This window comes from Zalophus californianus, chromosome 5 (genome assembly GCF_009762305.2).
Source record: "Zalophus californianus isolate mZalCal1 chromosome 5, mZalCal1.pri.v2, whole genome shotgun sequence".
NCBI classification, from domain to species: Eukaryota; Metazoa; Chordata; class Mammalia; order Carnivora; family Otariidae; genus Zalophus; species Zalophus californianus.
This window is the reverse complement of record NC_045599.1, coordinates 20,901,442-20,922,151: the sequence shown is the minus strand read 5'-3', so window position 1 is coordinate 20,922,151 and position 20,710 is coordinate 20,901,442. Positions and strand designations below refer to the sequence as shown.

Genomic DNA, 20,710 nt, shown 5'->3' with positions numbered 1-20,710 from the left:
TTTTATTATTTCCTTGGGATAAGTTTCTAGACTGCATGGAAAAGAATGCGTATACATTTTTTGAAACGTGAGTTTAAGATCTAAGAGCTAGTCCAGTCCCATTTTGTCAATGAAAAGGGGTTACACAGCTACGCTATTTAAACTGAGTCTTGACTCCAGGTCTCCTCTAACTCTTACACAACTTTATTGTTTTATCTTTCCTACGTAGAATTGCAATCCCCTTGGAGCTGATCCTGTATGATGTGAGGTAGGAGTGAAATTTCAGGCTATAATTAACGTTTTACTATGTGGTATGGGATGCAGCTAAATATTATAAAATGCAGAGAACACCTCCCCATCCTAAAGAATTTCTCCATTGTTTTCCTCTAGAAGTTTTAGAGTTTTTGTTCTTACTTTTAGGTCCATGGTCCATTTCGAGGTAATTGTTGTATAAAATGTGAAGTGAAGGTCAAGGTTCATTTTTTTTAGCATGTGAATATCCGATTAATATAGTACCTTTTGTTGAAAGGGCTATACTTTCCCCATTGAATTTCCTTGTCACCTTTATTGAAAATTGACTATGTATGTGAGAATCTATTTCTGGGTTCTCTCTTCTGTTCCATTAATCTTTATGTCTGTCTTTACACTAATGTGACACTCTTGATTATGTAGGTTTATAATAGTTGTACAATTGTATAATAATTATTAAAATTAGGTAATGTAAATTTGTTCATTTTTCGCAAAATTGTCTTGGCTGTTCCAGATCCTTTGCATTTCCATTTAAACTTGAGATCTGCTAGCCAATTCTGGTATTTGATTGGGATTGCATTGACTCTATCATTTAATTGAGACACTGGGGAGACTATGTTAGCCTGATGCTATTAAAAGCTGGAATCGGGGGCTCTTGGGTGACACAGTCGGTTGAGCGACTGACTCTTGGTTTCGGCTCACGTCATGATCTCACGGTCCTGGTATTGAGCCCAGTGACGGGTTCTGTGCTCAGCGTGGCGTCAGCTTGGGATTCTCACTCTCCCTTTGCTCCTTCTCTCTCTCTCAAATAAATAAAATCCTTAAAAAAATTTAAAAAAAAAGCTGGAACCATATATTATTAATCAGTAACTCTCCTGATGCTGGGCTCATTAAACAACCAACTAGGTAGTTTGTATCCTGGGAGAGAATGCAGTGATTATAGGATGTGAATTGTTGGTCCTTTCTGAAGATAATTTTCCCTATAAAATAATATGCCAGCATTGTAGTTGTAGCATCATTTCTTTGTGAGCTTGATTAATGAGTTTGCCCAGAGCAATAGCGTCACTTCGCCACACTCTGACAAATCAGGTTTTGCATTTGCAAAAATGAAATTGTATCCTGGGTGGTGGAGATTTCTCTAATGTACTGCTGCCTTGGGGCAAGCATGTGTGTTTAGGTCACATCCCTCTGCCTCCTGGTAGCTATCTTTGAAGAATGAAGACTTTTAGCATTCACTGAGGACATCACATCGTAAGCACTGTTCATTTGTTACAAGGCTGTGACTCCAGAGTCCTTGCTTTAATCACTATGCTATGATGCCTTTGATAAGTCATTTGGAAAGCAGGATTGGCTCTTTGCAGACTCGCCACTTCTAATACAGAATACTTTCAAGGTGCCCTGAGTTCAGTCAGTACATTGACATTTCTATGAGGCTTTGCAGTTTTTATATATGCTTTTATATATGATTCACTTAATTCTTTTTCATATATGAAATGTGCTCTCATGAATCATTTAATTCTATCTCTTCCTGCTCTGCCCCATCAAAATTCATTGCTTCTAATTTTTTCCTGACCTCCTATTGGACAGGGATAAGTAGTTTTGAAAAACGGAGGTAGAAGAAAGAGACGTAATCTCCATTTCAACGTGTCTATTTTTGCTATAACTGGTTTAGAGAGACAGCCATGAACTTCTCTACTTGACATAGTGAAGAGAAAGAATCTAACCTTCCTCAAGGGCATTATGTATCGCTCCTAAAATTTAGTGCATCTGTAAATGTCTTCTGAATTAAACGGAGGAGAAGGAAGACTGTGGTGTTGGGATATATGTATATGGAATCTTGCTAGCAGCCAGAAAGTGAGAAGAATTAAATTCTCAGTTAAATGTCTGAGGCGGAAAAAAGAGCCTGAGATTTAGAACTATGGAAATTAGGGCTTCAGTCCTAGGGGTAGACGAAGATAGTAGCTGGGCTGTCGGTAAATTACCAGTGCTGGACAAGGTGTCTATGCCTTCTGCTCCTCAGGTGTATGCGTAGGTTCATTTGTTCATTCATTCATGTAAGTGCATGGTGAGCCTGCTACAATGCTGAGATTTGCGGAGCCATGCAAGGATGAACAGGTAAAAATGAACATGTATAAACAGAAACATCATTCCTGTATATCCAGCCCATACTATACTTTCTGGTAGGTGTTTGATATGCCAGAGTATTTGTTGAAATTGTTTGAGCCGTAACGATGGAACAGATAAAGCTCAAGCTTGAATGCAGAGGTGGACGTTTCACAGGTGGAGAGAATAGCAAAGGACAAAAGCACAGTGGGAAGAAAACAGGCTTGGCATAGAAACAAAGTAACTTAGTGTGTTTGGCTGCCATGTGGAAGGCCACCAGCAATTAGAAGGAATATTTTTAAAAGGTATGTTGGGAATCACTGAGAGACCTATTAACTCGATTCCAGAGTGGGGTGTGTGTGTGTGTGTGTGTGTGTGTGTGTGTGTGTGTGTATTTTTTTTAATTTATTTATTTGAGGGGGGAGGAGGGGCAGAGGGAGAGGGAGAGAGAGTCCCAAGCCCACTCCATGCTGAGTGCAGACCCTGACATGGGGCTCCATCCATCCCACAACCCCAGATCCCAAAACCAAGAGTCCGAGGTTCAACCAACTGCGCCACACAGAGAGTGCATATATATATATATATATATATATATATATACACACACACACACACACACACACATTTAAATATTTATTTGTTCGAGAGAGTACTCGTGCAGGGGGAGGAGCAGAGGGAGAGAGAATCCTAAGCAGACAATCACCCCCCCTCCGGACCAGCTGGGAGCCCCACATGATCTCAGGGCTCCCAGATCAGGATGAGAGCGGAAATCAAGAGTCAGATGCTCAGTGGACTCAGCCACCCAGACGCCCTTGCCTATATATTTTTGACCCACATCCAAATCATGCTGATAGAGATGTTAGTATTTCCCTTATATAGGGTAGGCTTAGTTACTGTGGAATGAGATGGGAGATGGGATGGTTAAGCGTGGAGGGGGGAGGGGGGAGTGGAAAGGCTATTAGAGGAAAATTGAAGTAATGGAGAATGAAGGGGGGAATTGATCAAAACTGTCTTTATTCATCAAAAGCAAGAATATACCCTGGCAGGATATTGAGAAGGCAGTATCATCACTTAACCTTTTTCATTAATTAGAAAACTCGAATTTGTATTTTAACGAGGCAGTGAAAACAACCCTCTCCCTCCCTCCACCAAGAAACCTCCCTTGGCTACTTCACGCACACAGCCGCGTCAGCATCACCTGGAAGCTGGTTAGAAACGGCGATTATCAGACCCCAGGCCAGAGCCACCGAAGCAGAATGATGGCCAGGTGATTACATGCATGAGACAGCCCGAAAAGGCCCGCTCTAAGGCTAGGGTACTTTAGAACCAGTGTTTTGCTGAAAAGAATTTCTAGCCGGAGCCGCGCTTCGCGGCCTCTTCCACCAGATGGCAGTAGCCCTCTCACTTCCTCCTAGCGGCACGCCACTGTTCCAGGCGTGGGCGAGCTCCGCGCGCCTCCGGAGGACCCAGGCTGGCCTGGGCCGGGGCGGGGGCGGGGGCGGGGGGGCGTGCTCCGGGGGGGCGGGGCCCGGCTTGCCCAATGGGCTCTCCCGGGCGGGGGGGTGGGGCGCTATTTCAGCCGCTCCCGGGAGCGCGCGCACGCCGCGCTTCCCGGGCTCAGTATGTGGCGCGTTCCCCGCCAGCTGTGTGTGCACGTCGCGAGGGGAAGCCAGCTTTCGGGCCCTTGGAGTAGGCCTGCCGCCTTCATGTCCACTCTGCTCATCAATCAGGCCCAGTACGCTTGGCTGAAGGAGCTCGGGCTCCGCGAGGAAAACGAGGGCGTGTATAATGGAAGCTGGGGAGGCCGGGGAGAGGTATGCGGGCGTGCGGGAAATCTGTGCGGCCTCAGTGCGGTCCCTGCCCAGCCCTGCCCCCCCATCTCCGCTGCCGCTGTGCAAGGTTGTAGTGGATGGCAAGTTTTGAAGCCATATGGTAAACGTGTGCTTGTGTAGGGCGCTTTAAAAAATGCGTTTAGATTATTAGGTCTTTTGTGTGCTGTGGAGAAATCAGTGTCATTTTGGAGCTGGAAGGGCTTGAACTTCCCACACACGCTTACAGCCTTATGGCAGAGTTCTCCCGTGGGTCGTGAGGAGTGCCACACGCTTAGCGTTGGGAAATTATCTCAATTTTGTGCTTGACTCTGGCTCTTCTGATGTGACGTGTCCACAGGTAATGTTCTGCCTTCGTTTTATACTGTCTTTTCTGAAATCCTTTGTCGGAGTTTGCAAGCCCGGACTTGCTGACATCCTGTTAAAATTGTTGGGCGCTGAGCTTCCTCGAGGACAGGATTTTCAGCGTTTCTTTATTTCCAGAGCCACACACCGTGACTGGCACTCGGTGAAAGCGCAATTAAGTGTTTTACAGAATAGGATGGAAAAGTAAGGTTATTACCGCTCAGATTTTTTTGAAAGCTGCGTACAAAAGAAAGCTTTTATGAGAAGATGTTATAGAAAAACACAAAAAGGAAATGTTACATAACATGCCACAAAGTTTGTCGAGTGTGATATAATGAACTTGCTTTGTTAGAGGAAACAGTCCTTTCGGTTATCTGCGACTGTAGGAGATGCAGGTGCTTTTAATTATTCTCTAAATCCCCTCTTCTGTTGGCACTTGGAGCCCGTTTTTCCTGTGGCATGTCATTAGGTTCCTGGTTAAATTACTTTCTCCTGAAAATCTAGCTATGCCTTGATTTTTTTTTTTTTTCTTTCTAATCTCTGCCGTTTGTGTGGAGATAGGCCTTTCCCATAGTTGTCCACTGTTGGCTCTTTCACCTTCTGACCAGGGCAGAGTAAAAGCCAGAAGAGTAAGTGAAACTCGTCAGTTTGGTCTGTTCCTTGTGGAAAAAGAGGTGAAGTAACGGGTTACATCAGACTACTGCTTTTACGCCTAATGTTTAGATGGCAAGGCTGCGTTTTGCAAAAAGTGGTTCTGAATGTTTAGGTCCAAAAATGAAAGCTCTGTAAGCGACCTATTTGTAATAGAAGTTAATGTAAAAATTCCAAGTTTGGATATGGTATCTAAGTTTAATTTCTTCCTCTTTTTTTCCCATTTGGTCTGTTCCCCCATTTTGGAAGGGATTTCATTTTCTATAGATAGCATTCATTTTCTTTTTGTTTGAAGGTTATCACGACCTATTGTCCGGCTAACAATGAACCAATAGCAAGAGTCCGACAGGTAAGTTTTTTGGTTTTGCTTTTTTTAATACAAACTGCCAGTGGAGTTTGTGCCTGTGATGAAGAGCAGTATGGAGTCGCACAGTCCAAGAATAAAGTGTTTCTTTTTCACAGGACATTTAAGAATGTCTGGGAGAAACTGCCCACTCTTTAGGTTGGGTATCCTAGAAAAGGGGAAACAAAAGTCGTGTCGGGGGGTCCATTTAAGGCCATGTTTCTGAATCACCTGTTATTGAGCGAAGACGCTAACCTGTGAAGTCTGGGTTGGAGCCCACGGTTCTGAATTTCTGACCTCTCAGGTGTTGTCCCCAGATGAGGCTGATGGACCTCGCTTCTAGGGGCATTGTTTTAAAAACCACAGCTGGATTCTGAGCTGTTTTACTGGATTCTTACAAGTGTTTGGGAAGCATAGGCTGTGAAATTTGTCCTAAACTACAAATCTGAGGGTCACCTAGAGATACTCCCATTCTTCTCCAAAAATCTTGGGTGTTCTCAGAAGGGGATCCTCACTGCCCTTTGTTTTTCCCTTTGTCTCCCCCCTACTTGCTAATTTAGGCCAGTGTGGCTGACTATGAAGAAACGGTGAAGAAAGCGAGGGAGGCTTGGAAAGTCTGGGCAGAGGTGAGTGTGAAGGTCATGGCACGATGACCTATGGTAACTGCAGAGAGAGAAGAGAAAATCTAAAGAGCAGTCAGTGCTCTCTGCAGTAGGAGTTGCTGGGGGCTGTGATAATCTCCTGCTGCTGTAGTCCCAGGTAGTGCCTTTTCCATCTTTGGCCTTCAATAAACGGTGATTTTAAGTGGATTGAAAGTCTGTACTGACGTAGCATACACCTCAGCTATGAACACTATTTCCAGTTGGAGTTTAAGTTCCTAATTGGGACTCTCTGCTGCAACACCCTTTTGCTGCTTCTCCCCCCGCCCTCCTTCCAGTCAGCTTTATGCAGGGCTGGGGGCTGGGGGTGTGGGAGGGAGTATCTCTGCAGTTGGTTGATAGTCCCAGTTCAAAGGGCAGGGCAGGGCGTCGAGTTCCTGCAGTCTGATCAGGCATTGGAGCGGGTGGTGTGTCCCGCCCCCCGTCTGTCTCTGATGTAGGAAAGAACGTTGGGTTCGAAGCCGACAGCCAGGAAAGAATTCGTGAGATGTCTTTGGTGCAAAAAGGTGGTTTTATTAAAGCCTGATCCGTGGGCAGAACGAGCAGCACCGGGGCCATGAGCAGTGGCCCGTTGTATACTTTCAAGTTGGGAGGGGGTTAGGGATAGCGTGAAGTCTCGAAGGAATTTTGGAAGCAAGGTTTCCAGGACCTTGAGTGTGTTCCTATTGTTGGGGAAAGGTCATTTATTACTGTCTAATAAAACCTTAGTCATGAGACCCTTCAGGTGTATATCGGTGGGCCATATGCTTGGGGGATGATTGCCAATACGTATCTTGGGGGGGTTTAGAGATGAAGGAAGTTTCCAAAGGAATTTTTATACGTTAGACTTACAGGATCCTGGTTGGGAGGAGGGTCGGGCTAAGATTGCCTTTTGCCCTTAGCAAAGTATTAACATCGAGGCGGTTGAATCCCTAGAGGAATGTCACTCTGCCTCTTTCAAGAACTTGTGAGTGGGCTCTAGGTAGTAAGGAAATTTAATCATTTTTCTTCTGCCTTTGTTTCCCACATCATCTCCACCTGGGGTAATACGAGCCAGTGTAGGAGCTGGGCTGGGCCACAGGGAGCTGTCCCTAGGTGAGGACTGGGCTCTGGAGAAGAGAGGGAAGAACTGGGGTAGCCTGCGTTTCCCAAGCCGCCCTCCCCTCCCCCACTCCGAATAGCCCGTTCGATCTATCACCGAAGATTATAGGCCTGAGGGTAGAAGAACATCCTGAGGGTTTAACCCAGTTCTACCCTTGGGTAAATGACTTCCCTTCTGTGTGCTTTGTCTTGTAAAAAGAGGAGACCAGGCCTGCCAACCTCCTGGGGTTATGGTGAGGGTTAAATGAGTTAATCATTGGAACTGCTGCCGAACCAGGCCATTGCAAACCTCCATACCTGAGCTAGGCACCCACGTGCTGCTGGGTTTGGGACTGCTGAGCCAGTGTTTTCTCTGAATCAAAGATTGCTAGGGTGACTTGGGGAGGGGCAAGCTCTCCCAGAGAGCCCTGAGTTGGATGCCCCTTAGTTGTCAGCCAGGAGGCTGCCTCTGTGCAAACCAAGAGGAACAGAACATCATTCCTGTACTTGAACCAAATCTGGCTGTAAGTTGGCGTAGCACAAAAAAAATATCCTTGAGCAGTAAAACGCCACTTCCAAAAGTAAACTGTGTGCTTAGTAAATAAAGTTCATCCTACTTAGAGAAAAATGTCCAAAGCAGTGTCATTCACTGTTTGCAAAATAATTTTTGTTTTCTTTTTGATCATAAAAGTGATACGTATTTGAGGCACCTGGGTGGCTCAGTTGGTTAAGCAGCTACCTTCTGCTCAGGTCATGATCTTGGGGTGGGCTCCCTGCTCAGTGGGGAGCCTGCTTCTCCCTCTGTTCCCCCCACCCCCTCATGCACTCTCAAATAAATAAATACAATCCTAAAAAGTAATATTTACTCAAAATTGGATGAAACACTAAGATAATCACATTGAATCCCCTTCCCTCATCCTCTTCTATACAGAATGGATATTGGAGTTAGATTTTGTGGATTTCCTTACAGTCTTTTATGTGTTTCATAGTTGTGATTATTATACGAGGCATGCGTAAAATTTTGTGACCTATCGTGGCACTGCATCCCAGCCTGAAGTATTTACAAAAAAGTTCATTACACTTTTTTTGAGCAGTTTTAGGTTTATAGTATAGGAGAGGAAAAATCTTTTGCTTTTCACTTCTCTGTTCTGTGGCTGGTCCAGTGATTGGCAACAAAACAGATTCACAGGAGAAAAACATTTTAATTTCTCCTGTGGGGCGGGGAAGGGGTGGCAGTGAGGAAAGACCCAAGACCCAAGGGCAGCCAGACTCTAGGCTTCCCTGCCTCCAAAGCTCTGGGGCTCCTTGGGGGGGGTGGGGAAGGCAATTCACAGGAAGGTGAGAGGAGCAAATGTTTGGTACACAAATGTTTTCCTCGCCATGCAGCTAGCTCTCTATCCTTATAAAAGTGATCTCTGGTAATAACTTGCTTCTTGGCACAGATCCCCTTCGTAAGTTCTTTTAGGCAGTTAAGGGGGAGGAGAAAAGCTTTTCCTGAGTCTGGTGGCCTTGGTTGCCTTCAGATCAAAATAATCCTCATGCTGAAGTGGCACGTTCTGGCTCAGTCCGAGCCCTGTCAGCAGAGCGATGAGCAGCAAACGGGGTCCCTGTACCTCCTCATCACACTTAGCACGTTTCCCTCTTAGCACTGTCTTTATATTAGTGCCATACATTGGTTACAGTGGGAGAGCTAATGCTGATCAATTAAAGTCCATAATTTGTGTTAGGATTTGCTGTTTGCATACGCTGTTTTGAATGCCAGGGAAACCTGTGACCAGAAACGTCTCTAAAAGGTGTGTGTGATTCAGGATCTTGCCTTTCCCGAACTGGTTTTTAGATCAGTCTTGGCTCTGCCCTAGGGCTGGCAGCTGACATTGTGATGCTTCCCTTAGTAGGGTGCTTTACTTTTTTGTTGCTGCTATTTTCCTGTTGAGGATTGCATTTGGCAGTCTGCTCTCACTGAACGGTGCCCACCTCTGCACCTACCATGCTTTCTCCTACTTCCTGGACTGTTTAGATCTCCCAGTAGAGTGAGGTTGCCAAGTGGGAACGGGTTGTTGTCCTGGGTGATAGTGGAGTCAGTAGGGGATCCCACTTTTGAGTTCAAAGTTGAGCGAAGTGGCAGAGCCTTTCCTAACTGCGCCTCCGGGGCTCCTGCCAATGGGGCAGTGACTTAGAGGCTGCTGGTGCCTCAAACAAGAACAGAGCAAAGCTCATCCCCTCCTGGTCTATGCACTTACCTTCCGGGCTCCTTACTCACGTGGGGCTGCTTCTGCTTGGCCGTGATGGGTTTTGGCCGGCCTTGCCTGTGTGAGGATAAACCACCGTTTCAATGAGTTCATTTGCGTTAGGCCTGGAATTTCTCAGCGGGAACGTTCCTCTTTAAGGAAAAAGTATAAAATTATAGGAAGATAGATTATATACGCTGATTTGTTTTCTCCTCACTATACCTAAGCACAGAGAATCTGGACGGGAATACTGGTTCTGCTGCTCTCTCTCGGGAACCGGTTTCAGGCCGGAATGCCACCGATTTAGGCTCCTCTGCGTCCCCGGTGTGCCATTTTTCCCATCCATCTCTGGTGAGGAAGAGCCAGAGTGAGAGCAGGCAACTGTTAATGGGCCATCTGTAACTGAATAAAGGAATACCATTTACATGGAAGCTCTTCAACATGGGTTTCCTCATATTATTACCCCAAAGGCTCAGCTAATAATTCTCTCAGCGCTGGTAATTCCTTCCTCGTGGCTATCCGGGATGCTTTTTCTAAATGTGACTTTACAGGTGCAGTGTGCAGGGATGAGGACTCTGGTTGCCCATCTCAGGAGGGCATGAGGTTATGAATGGTCTGTTGTGCTGGGACCAGTCGAGCTCACTTGGGAGATGGGGCTATCTTGTTGCCTACTCTGCCTTCATTTCATTTCCCTCTCCCCAGACCTAATTCTGGCTTTCTCAATTCTTACTACTCTATCCTGTCATTTGGGAGGCTGGAACAAAAATGAAGAGGCTCTACATTTGAATGGTCTTGGACGGAATCTAGCCCAAAAGTTTTAGGGGTGGTGATTCTTCTATCTACCCAGGGTTGAGAATCCGTCAGTTACCGTTTGTCAGTTAGCAAGTCTTGAGTATTTGAAATTACATTTATCTCTCTTGCTGTTTTTGGAATTGAGACAAGTCACCATCCTTGTCTTGCCTAATGGTCTTCCTGGGTGAATCTTGTCTCCCTCTGATCTCTTTTCTAGACCATAACTGGAGTGATTTTTTTTAAGTAAGCTCTAAGCCCAACGTGGAACTTGAACTCATGACCCCAAGATCAAGAGTTGCACGCTGTATGCACCGAGCCAGCCAGGTGACCCTGGAGTGATATTTTAAAATGCACTGTGGGGCGCCTGGGTGGCTCAGTTGGTTAAGCGACTGCCTTCGGCTCAGGTCATGATCCTGGCGTCCCGGGATCGAGTCCCGCATCGGGCTCCCTGCTCAGCAGGGAGTCTGCTTCTCCCTCTGACCCTCTTCCCTCTCGTGCTTTCTATCTCTCATTCTCTCTCTGAAATAAATAAATAAAATCTTTAAAAAAAAAAATGCACTGTGATTTCCCCCCTACCATTTAACACCCTCTAGTGATTTTCCCAGTATTTTTTGGAGGATCCTTTATAAGGTCCTTTGCATTGTGGCCCCTAATTTTCTCTCTTTCTTTTAACAACCCTTTAAATTTTCCAGAAATCCTCCATATTTTCTCTTGCCTTTTGGCCTTTGCATATGCTGAGTTTCCTGTTGCCCATAATTTTCTTCTACTTTCTCTGCGTCTTTACCTGGCAAGGACCAATCATGCTTGAGGTCGTAGATCTCAACTTTAAACTTCTTCAGAAAGCCGCCTCCTTCCCCACTCGCTAACCCCAAGCACCACTAAGTTAACACTGCTAGGTTCTCCCCTTGGACAGTCTGGCTTCTCCAGCACAGCACTCACCACATGAGATTGAAATCACCTGTTTCTCGTCTCCACCACCCCATTGGGTTGTTGGTTTCTAGTAGGCTAGAATTGTAGCTGTCTTCCCTGGTATCCCTGGCACATAGAAAGTGTGCAATAATGATTGGTTAGAGACCAAATAATATATACACAGAATACAGTGTAAAGGGCCATATGTATTGGCCATTCTGGTTGATACTAACCAGTTTGCTAAACTTAGAAACCTGTATGCTAAACTTAATTGAAACATAAAGGAGCCCATCCCATGGTCTAGGAAGTGTATAGGATCTGTGCTAATTCAGGTAACAGCAATTTTTGTTTCTTGTTTTCAAAAGAGTGCATATATTGTAAAAATGGCAAATGTTGTAGACATAGAGAATGTGGGGAACGGAAGTCTGTTATAATTCCATCCCCCCAAAAAGTCCCATTCCCCAGAAAGGACCATTCTTAACATCTTGTATATTTCTTCAAATATAAGCAAAAGATTAGTTATTGTATGCATTATTTTGCTATTTTCTGTTCTCCAGTTACAACTCTTGAAAGTTTTCCCATATGAATCTACCTTACTCTTTGCAGAGTGTGAAGTATCCCATTTTATAGCTGTTCTGTAATTAACCAGTCATGTGTTGATGGACATTAAGATGGTTGGTTTGTCTCTGCTAGAAAAGGGCATGTGATTAAGTGTTGGGCCTTTACTGTTGTACACTTATGTATATGCTTGATATCCAGGAATGGAATTACCTAGTCAAAGGGTAGGAATGGTTTAAATGTTAATGGTATGCCAAGTTACCTTCCAGAAACGCTCTATCTGTCACAACCCAGTGATCTATTTGGGAAGAACAGAGCGAAGATGAGCCCTGAGTTCTGGGTCAGGCTCTGGGAGATGGTGGCCCTTGAGCAGTGAGCAGTGCTGTGATAGCGCTCTCTTAAGCGGGTGCGGGACTGGCTCCAGCCTGCGGGAAGCCATCCTTAGAGTTGCCTCTGAAGAAGAGGCAGAGTTAATTGGGAAGAGCTGGAGGGGAGTGATGATCACAGTTGAGGAAGTCATGTCTCCACTTGTGAATCACATCTCAAACTTCATGTGGCCCACCTGTATGTACTCTTTACCTCCATAAACCCCTGACGCTTCTGAGTCTTCCTTGTCTCAGGAATTGTACTTCAGGCCAGAGACCTGGGCTTCATCCGTGGTTCTTGCACTTCCCTCATTTCCCACACCTATTCCATTACTGTGTCTTGTCCGTTCTATTTCCAAAATAGTCCCGAATCTACTTTATAGTCTCCCTTGCTTCAGTTTTACAACTAAGTTACTGTAATCTTTGGCCTAGGCTACTAGAGTATGTTCTTAATTGGTCTCCCTGCTTCTACTCTTTCCCTTCTGATATATGCTCTACCTACCCCACGTTGATTTTTTTTTAAGATTTTATTTATTTTAGAGAGAGAAAGAGAGTGGGGGCGGGGGAGGAGCAGAGGGAGAGGGACAAGTAGACTCCGTGCTGAGTGCAGAGCCTGACATGGGGCTTGATCCTAGGACCCTGAGATCATGACCTGAGCCGAAATCAAGAGTTGGACTCAGATGATTAACTGAGCCACCCAGGTGCCCCCTGCACAGCGATCTTAATAAAAGGCAAAGCGGGGGCACTTGGCTGCCTCAGTTGGTGGAGCATGCAACTCTTGATCTTGGAGTCTTGAGTTCAAGCCCCAGTTTAGACCTAAAGCTTACTTAATTAAAAAAAAAAATCTTTGGGGGGAAAAAAAGGTAAAGCAAGTCATCTCCTTAAAAACCATTAAAGACTTCCCATTGCACTTAAAGTAAGATTCAGTAAGATTATTAGCTCCACGAACGCCTCGTTCATTTTTGCCCCAGTGCCTGGCATTATTCCTGTCACATAGTAGGTGCTCAGAAAATAGTGAGTGAATCATAATTTGAATGGGTTATGGAATACTGTTTTATCAGCTGAATCTAGGATTTGGCTATGCAGTCAGTTTGACCCATAAGAAAATGTCACTGGGAATCCTAAAGGTTTACTGGTATTTAAGGTATTTTAAGCTTTTTTAGAGTCATTGTGTTCAGTTCCAGAATTTCTCTCTGTACTTGGCACAGACCCTTACTCTCCAAAAACCTATCATCTGGATGATGTTTTCTGGGGCTCTGGGATTGGTGTTAGGGATATGCCATAATTACAGTTTCTGTGATCAGAAAGTCATCTGTTGGGTTTGTATTTAGCTCTCTTAGAGCATGTTTGTCGAATACTATGTTGCAGATACAAGTTTACACTTTGAATCAGATGCTAAGATTCCATTCTCTTCTTAGGTTCCTGCTCCGAAGCGAGGAGAAATAGTGAGACAGATTGGGGATGCTTTGCGGGAGAAGATCCAAATACTAGGAAGTTTGGTAAAGTATTTTCATAGTGAATAGACATTCCTTTGAATTGGGGAATAAGGCTGCTAGGCATTTGTGTTTAAGATTGTAAGAACAGTTCATACATTTAAAAAATGTCTTTAAAGATGAACAAGATGAATTGGGAAGAGTAAAGACAATTTATGGATTTTTAAATTAAGGTAATAACAGACTTTCTGAAGTTTATACCTCCACAAAATAGACAAGAAATGCAGTTTGCTTCCTTCTGCACCAGCTCCCCCACCCCCCACCTCATAAATTTAGTATTTAAAACATGAATTGTGTTGCAAAATTGCTTCTTGGCTTTTTGGTTTTTTAGGTGTCTTTGGAGATGGGGAAAATCTTAGTGGAAGGTGTGGGAGAAGTTCAGGAGTACGTGGATGTTTGTGATTATGCCGTTGGCTTATCGCGGATGATTGGAGGACCCATTTTGCCTTCGGAAAGTAAGTTAAACTAAGACTTACTTTAACTGAAAGTCATTTAAGCTGAGACTTCTTTCCTCTTAGGCCATACTCCAAAAAAATGCCCTTGCTGTGAATGGTTTTCAGAAGAGGAATTTCATGTAGCATGTAAATATATGAAAATGTCTTTAGTATCTGTACTAACAAATGTAAATTAAAATAGGTGAAAATATCAGATCAAGATACTTGTTAAATTTTTCTGTTTTTAAAGAGAAAACTCCGTTTTGGGAAGTCCGTGGGTGAGATAGCCACTCTTTTATGGGGACTTTTGGTAACATGAATCACCAGTCCATCAGGAAAACAATTTGAAAATAAATCCAAAGGGCCCAAGATGTTTAATACCAGTTTCAAGACTAATTTGAGTAAATACTCTGAAATATGACAAAGGTTTATATATAATGGTATTCATTATAGTATCAACAGGAACAATTTGAAATGACCTAAATGCCTTATCATATGACAAATGTTAAGCTAATTTTGGTAGTCTATTAATACATTTAAAAAGTCATACTTAGTGGAGATTGCTTTCCCCTAACCCCACACTTTGTTTTTTTTTTTTCTTTTTTTAAGCTTTTATGTATTTATTTGACAGCACAAGCAGGGGGGAGCGGCAGAGGGAGAGGCAGAGGGAGAAGCAGGCTCCCCGTGGAGCAGGGAGCCTAACATGGGCCTCGATCCCAGGACCCTGGGATCATGACCTGAGCCGAAGGCAGATGCTTAACCAACTGAGATACCCAGGTGCCCCTAACCCCACACTTTATGAGAAAGTTGTATTTTTTTTTTTTAAAGAATTTATTTATTTATTTTGACAGAGAGAGACACAGAAAGGGAACACAAGCAGGGGGAGAGGGAGAAGCAGGCTTCCCGCGGAGCAGGGAGCCCGATGCGGGGCTCCATCCCAGGACCCTGGGATCATGACCTGAGCCGAAGGCAGACGCTTAACTGACCGAGCCACCCAGGTGCCCCGAGAAAGTTGTATTTACTTAAGTTATTTTAATGTTTTTTTTTTTAAGAGGTGATAAATTCATATCACAAAATTGGAAAGGAGTAAAAAGGTAAAGGATGAAAAAGTTTTCTTCCTACCTCCCTGGATACTCCCTAGTATTCCCATGGAAATAGTGAATGTTTCTGGTTTCTTCTTTATCTTTTTAGAGGTTTTGCAGGCAAACACGTGTCCTTTAGGAACACCAACATTAGCAAGCTATATGGTCTGTTCTGTACTAATTTTTACTTAGTGTGTCTTAGAGATTGTTGCTTATTATTCCAGTAAGGGACTTCATCTTTTTTTATGCCTTTCTATTGTTTGTGAGGACACTTAATTTTTTAAGCCAGTTCCTAAATGATGGATATATGTAGGGCATTTCCAATTTTTTGCTGTTACTCTATGTTGCAGGGACTGACCTTGTACTCGGAGGAGGTTTCAACAGTGAGGATAAGGGTTTTTGTGATCTGTAACGTTGGCAGTGTTAATGGAGCAAAACAGGCGACTGCATGTCTGCAGAGAAAGTACCAAGGGGGGCACCTGGGTGGCTCAGTCGGTTAAGCGTCTGCCTTTGGCTCAGGTCATGATCCCGAGGTCCTAGGATCGAGCCCCACATCGGGCTCACTCTCATCAGGAAGCCTGCTTCTCCCTCTCCCTGTGCCATTCTCCCCCCGCCATTTGTGCTCTCTGGCTCTCTCTATCTCTCTGTCAAATAAATAAATAAAATCTTAAAAAAAAAAGAAAAAGAAAAAGTACCAAGGGGTGCAAGTCAGCCAGAGCAGTGACTGGTTGTCTGTGTGTAGCAGAATTATTGATGGTTGTTATTGTCTGTTTTTCTCTATTTTCAAAAACTTCCATGATGTTATATTACATTTATAATCAGGAAAGTAATATATTTTTTTAAAGAGCACATTTTCCTGTTTTTCTTGGCATATTTGGCAAATTTCCTACTGGTGGAAAGAATTGGAATTTTTTTTTTTTACTGTCTTTAATTAGGTATATAACAATGATTCCCATTATCCAAGGTGAATTTTATGTTACTGATCATTTTTTCTTTTTAAGATCTTATTTATTTGAGAGAGAGTGAGAAAGAGAGCACCAGTGGGGAGGAGGGACAAAAGGAGAGGCAGAAGCAGCCTCTCAGCAGGGAGTCTCAGCCTCAGACTCTCAGCCTCTCAGCAGACTCTCAGCAGGGAGTCTCAGCCTCTCAGCAGGGAGTCTCAGCCTCGCAGACTCTCAGCAGACTCTCAGCCACAGGGAGCCCCAGGTGGCGTTGAATCCCAGGACTGTGGGGGTCATGACCTAAGCCAAAGGCAGACACCCAACCGACTGAGCCACCTAGGTGCCCATTACTAATCATTTTCAATAGGCTTTTCTAGTTAAAAAAGTAAATTGCCAGTTTGGAGAAGTACCCATGGGCAAACAAGGAACAGAATTCTTTGATTTATACCTACTGAGATGTCTGCCTCACCAATTAAAATCTTTTTCTGTTGTTGGCACATTTTTTAGAAGAGTAGGTTATTCATCTATCTATGCAGAGGCTTTTCGGGTAACTTTGATTTCATTAATGTAGTAAATGCTTACTGAGTGTGTACCAAGTGCCAGGTGAACTGATAGTGATACTTGATCAGTAAGGCATTGTCCTTGTCCTGAAGGAATTAATTAATTGATTGAGAGAGCAAGCAAGTGTGCATATTAGTGGGGCAGGGGGAGGGGGAGAGGGGGAGGGAGGATCTTAAGCAGACTTCATGCCCAATGCAGAGCCTTACATGGGGCTTGATCTCACCACCCTGAGATTATGACCTGAGCCGAAATCAAGAGTCAGAGGTTTAACCGACTGAGCCACACAGGTGCCCTGTCCTGAAGGAATTTATAAGTTTCAAGGTATCTTATGTTTTAGGGTGGGAAGCAAGTGCGAGACAAGGAATGGGATAATTGTAACAGAGCATGGTAGGTACTGTGACGGGGTGCCGGGGAGGGTGGTGACCCTGAGCCAGCCTTGCGAGGCAGTCAGGAAGCGCCCCTAGGAGACAGTAATGCAAGGTCAGGCCTCAAGGAGGAGATGGGTGGGGTGCTGGGGCAGGGGTGCTCTGCCACTGGGAAGAAGTCTGTGATTTAAGGTGGGAGGACGTGGCTTACTTGGCAATTGCCTTGCTTCAGCATAGCTTGAGGGCACCGTGTGAGGGGAGAGACAGGGTGGTGATGGAGCCCCGGGAAGGGACCCGTCCTGGTGAAGAACTTGGATTTTGTCCTGTGGACAGCTACAGTAGCCATCCAGACACCACAGGCTTGTAAGCAGGGGACGGAGGGCATCAGGGCTGCGCTGGCCTCCTTGCCGGGGGGGCGAGGATGAGGGGAGGGCCGGGAAGAGGCTGTGTCAGCACATCATCTCTAGGGGGATTGAGTTCAGCTAAAGGGGGGCCTGGGAGGGAGGGCAGCTACTGCTGGGTTCTGTGTTCCCACAGCGAGAGTGTGGCCAGAAAGATGGACGGCTGGGAGCCCCACCTTCCCAGTTTGTGGTTTTAACTCTGTGAGCTGTCACCTTACTGTTCCAGTTCACTGCTCCGGCTGCCTTAGATTAAAATACGCCCCTTGTGGGATGGTGGGTGATGTTACATTTAAAATTTGTATATAAGATACATATTTTTCTTTTTTTCTTTTTATTATTATGTGGGATGGTGGGTGATGTTACATTTAAAATTTGTATATAAGATACATTTTTTTCTTTTTTTCTTTTTATTATTATTTTTTAAAGATTTATTTATTTGACAGAGAGAGAATGAGAGAGAGAGAGAGAGTACGTGAGAGGGGGGAGGGTCAGAGGGAGAAGCAGGCTCCCTTACTGAGCAGGGAGCCCGATGCGGGACTCGATCCCGGAACTCCGGGATCATGACCTGAGCCGAAGGCAGTCACTTAACCAACTGAGCCACCCAGGTGCCCTTTTTTTTTTTTTTTTTTTAAGATTTTTATTTATTTATTTGAGAGATAGCAAGAGAGGGAGGAGGGTCAGAGGGAGAAGCAGGCTTCCCGCTGAGCAGGGAGTCCGATGCGGGACTCGATCCCGGGACTCCAGGATCATGACCTGAGCCGAAGGCAGTTGCTTAACCAACTGAGCCACCCAGGCGCCCCAAGATACATATTTTTCTAATAGGTTTTTTTTTTTTAAGATGTTATTTATTTGACAGAGGGAGAGACAGCAAGAGAGGGAACACAAGCAGGAGGAGTGGCAGGGAGAGGGAGAAGCGGGCTTCCGGCCGAGCAGGGAGCCCGATATGGGGCTCGATTCCAGGACCCTGGGATCATGACCTGAGCCGAAGGCAGACGCTTAACGACTGAGCCACCCAGGCGCCCCATAAGATACATGTTTTTCTTTCTATTTCTCATTTTCTTATATGAACATAAAGACTTATGCACTTCATTTAACATGCATGTAATTCTTAGAGCTGTTCTTTTTTCTTATAAATGAGCCACCTTGTGTCTCTTTGGAGAGGTTGGCCAAGGGCTTTACAGGCAACGTAAAGACCAGGAGTCACAGGTCCTGGGTCATGCCCTTGGCATGCATATCATCTGGGGCACCTCTCATCGCCTATTTGAAGTTTTCTTGTCTCCCAGATGGTGCTGATGCTGCCCTGCTCCACACAGGGCACCTGTGAGCATCAGAGGCATAATGGTATCCGTACAGTGTATAACCCAGCATAGTAGTAACAGCTTTATTGTATGCTAATTAATGTACCTGTGTAAAGGGATCCATTGCAAGGCCTCTGAATCCCCACTGGGTCTGGTGCACCTTCTTTCTCTGAATGATTTCAGACTCTGTTGTTATTATTACCATCAAATGCATTAAGATAATGGCTTAAGCATGTTCTGCCCCATCCCGTGTCCTCAGGACCTGGCCACGTGCTCATTGAACAGTGGAATCCTGTAGGCCTGGTTGGCATCATCACTGCGTTCAACTTCCCGGTGGCAGTGTATGGCTGGAACAATGCCATCGCAATGATCTGTGGGAATGTCTGCCTTTGGTAAGACCTCACCTTCTTAGGCAGTAATAAGATGATAAAAGTAGCCGTTTTCAGGTACTGCTCAAAGGATTTTAAATGTATCGAAATGTTTTCTAATATCCGACTCTTCGATGAACATGTAAGTCACACCTGCTAGTTGTACAGTGCTGATTTTTTATTATGTATTTTGCCATTGGTGGAATTAATTTTTTTGCCTTTTTTTTGGCAAAGGCTTGTGCCCACTCTTGTTTCCAGCTCTTTCCACCCCAAGTGAGTATACTGTAAGAGTTAAGTGTCAGGCTCTATAGGTTTCAGGGCTCAGTCTTCCCCAAGGCTGTTTCCACTTCAGGTAAAAGCCACAAGTGTCACCAGGACACCTGCAGTTCTGGCCAGCCTTGTATAAATTGGGAGGTCCCCACAAATCCTCAGTTTCAATAATTCACTAGAATGACCCACGGAACTCAAGACAATGCTATGTTTAATGATTACAGTTTTATTTTAAAAGTCTTATACTCTACCAACTGAGCTAACCAGGCACTTGATTATAGTTTAATTTTAAAGGTAATCTTAAATTTAACAGTTTTGTTTTAAAAGTCTCATACTCTACCAACTGAGCTAACCAGGCACTTGATTATAATTTAATTTTAAAGGATACACATAGGGTAAGGTGTAAAAGGGAACCAGATGCAGAGCTTCTATGCCTTCTCCCAGTTTAGCTGGGCATGTCACCCTACCTACCAAAGAAGCTGCACTGATCTTGGTGTCTACAGTTTTTCTTGGGATTTCCTTACAAAGGCACAGTTGATTAAATCGTTGGACATGTGATTGGGCTCTCTCCGCCCTCCTCCCTTCCCCATAGGTGGAGGGAGTCAGGGAGGGCTGAAAGTTCCAACCCTCTAATCACATCCTTGGATTTTATGGTGACCAGCCCCCCCTGCCCGGCAGCTGGCTAGCAACCACCCCCCTCAAGTCACCTCGTTAGCATAACAAAGACACATACCCCTCAGGAAATTCCAAGGGGTTCTGATGCTGTTTCAGAAACTGGGAACAAAGACCTGGATGTATTCTTTATACCCCACTCTAGGAAGAAGTTAAAAAGTTGGAGAGACAAGAACTTGGAAAGAGCCACAACCTTCTTTGTGAAATTTGACTCCCCCGCTCTCCGCCCATGAAAATTTCATAGTGATTCTGCAGCCCTTGGCCAGTGTTCCCATCGCTAATTAACTTCTACATCTTTATAAAATATGTGATAGTAGAAGTTAGTTGGGAAATGTCTATTTTGTAGATGGCAAAACACTTCCCTGTTTGTAGCTTCCATGGTGAGATCAGGAAAGCCAGGAAACTTGTCTTGGCCTTTTTGGCATCTGTCCCACTTACTCCCTTAACCGTAATGTTGTATTCAGTTGAATATATTCACAGACTGTCTACAAAAGCCAAGCATCATTGGGAGATTAATGATTTGGCACCATGGTGCCAAAGAGACCCACGCTTTCCGGTATTTGAGTCCATAAAGACTAGTCGTATGGCTTTTCTCAGCCCTGTGAGCCTTCTGGGGAACTTCGGAAGTTCATGTTGCTAGATGTCCATTTCCATAATTGACAAAGGTTAATGTAACAGTTCCTGTGTTCAGTGCAGCAAGCAGGTTCAAAATTGTCATTTTTATGTTTCAAAATTTTATAGTCCCGTGGGTCCCAG

The 20,710-nt window shown here is 44.6% G+C and overlaps 1 protein-coding gene across 2 annotated transcripts in view; it reads left to right on the top strand.

The window, feature by feature from the left end:
• The first annotated feature begins 3,915 nt into the window (after positions 1-3,915).
• Positions 3,916-20,710, top strand: part of ALDH7A1 (aldehyde dehydrogenase 7 family member A1) — a 42,525-nt gene continuing 25,730 nt past the window's right edge. For both annotated transcript variants that reach the window (XM_027605393.1, XM_027605392.2), the window contains exons 1-6: positions 3,916-4,145; positions 5,452-5,505; positions 6,060-6,125; positions 13,488-13,568; positions 13,894-14,017; positions 18,904-19,036. In XM_027605393.1, the coding sequence (XP_027461194.1) occupies positions 3,954-4,145; positions 5,452-5,505; positions 6,060-6,125; positions 13,488-13,568; positions 13,894-14,017; positions 18,904-19,036 (650 nt within the window). In that variant the 5' untranslated portion in view covers positions 3,916-3,953. The remainder of the gene's footprint in view (positions 4,146-5,451; positions 5,506-6,059; positions 6,126-13,487; positions 13,569-13,893; positions 14,018-18,903; positions 19,037-20,710) is intronic.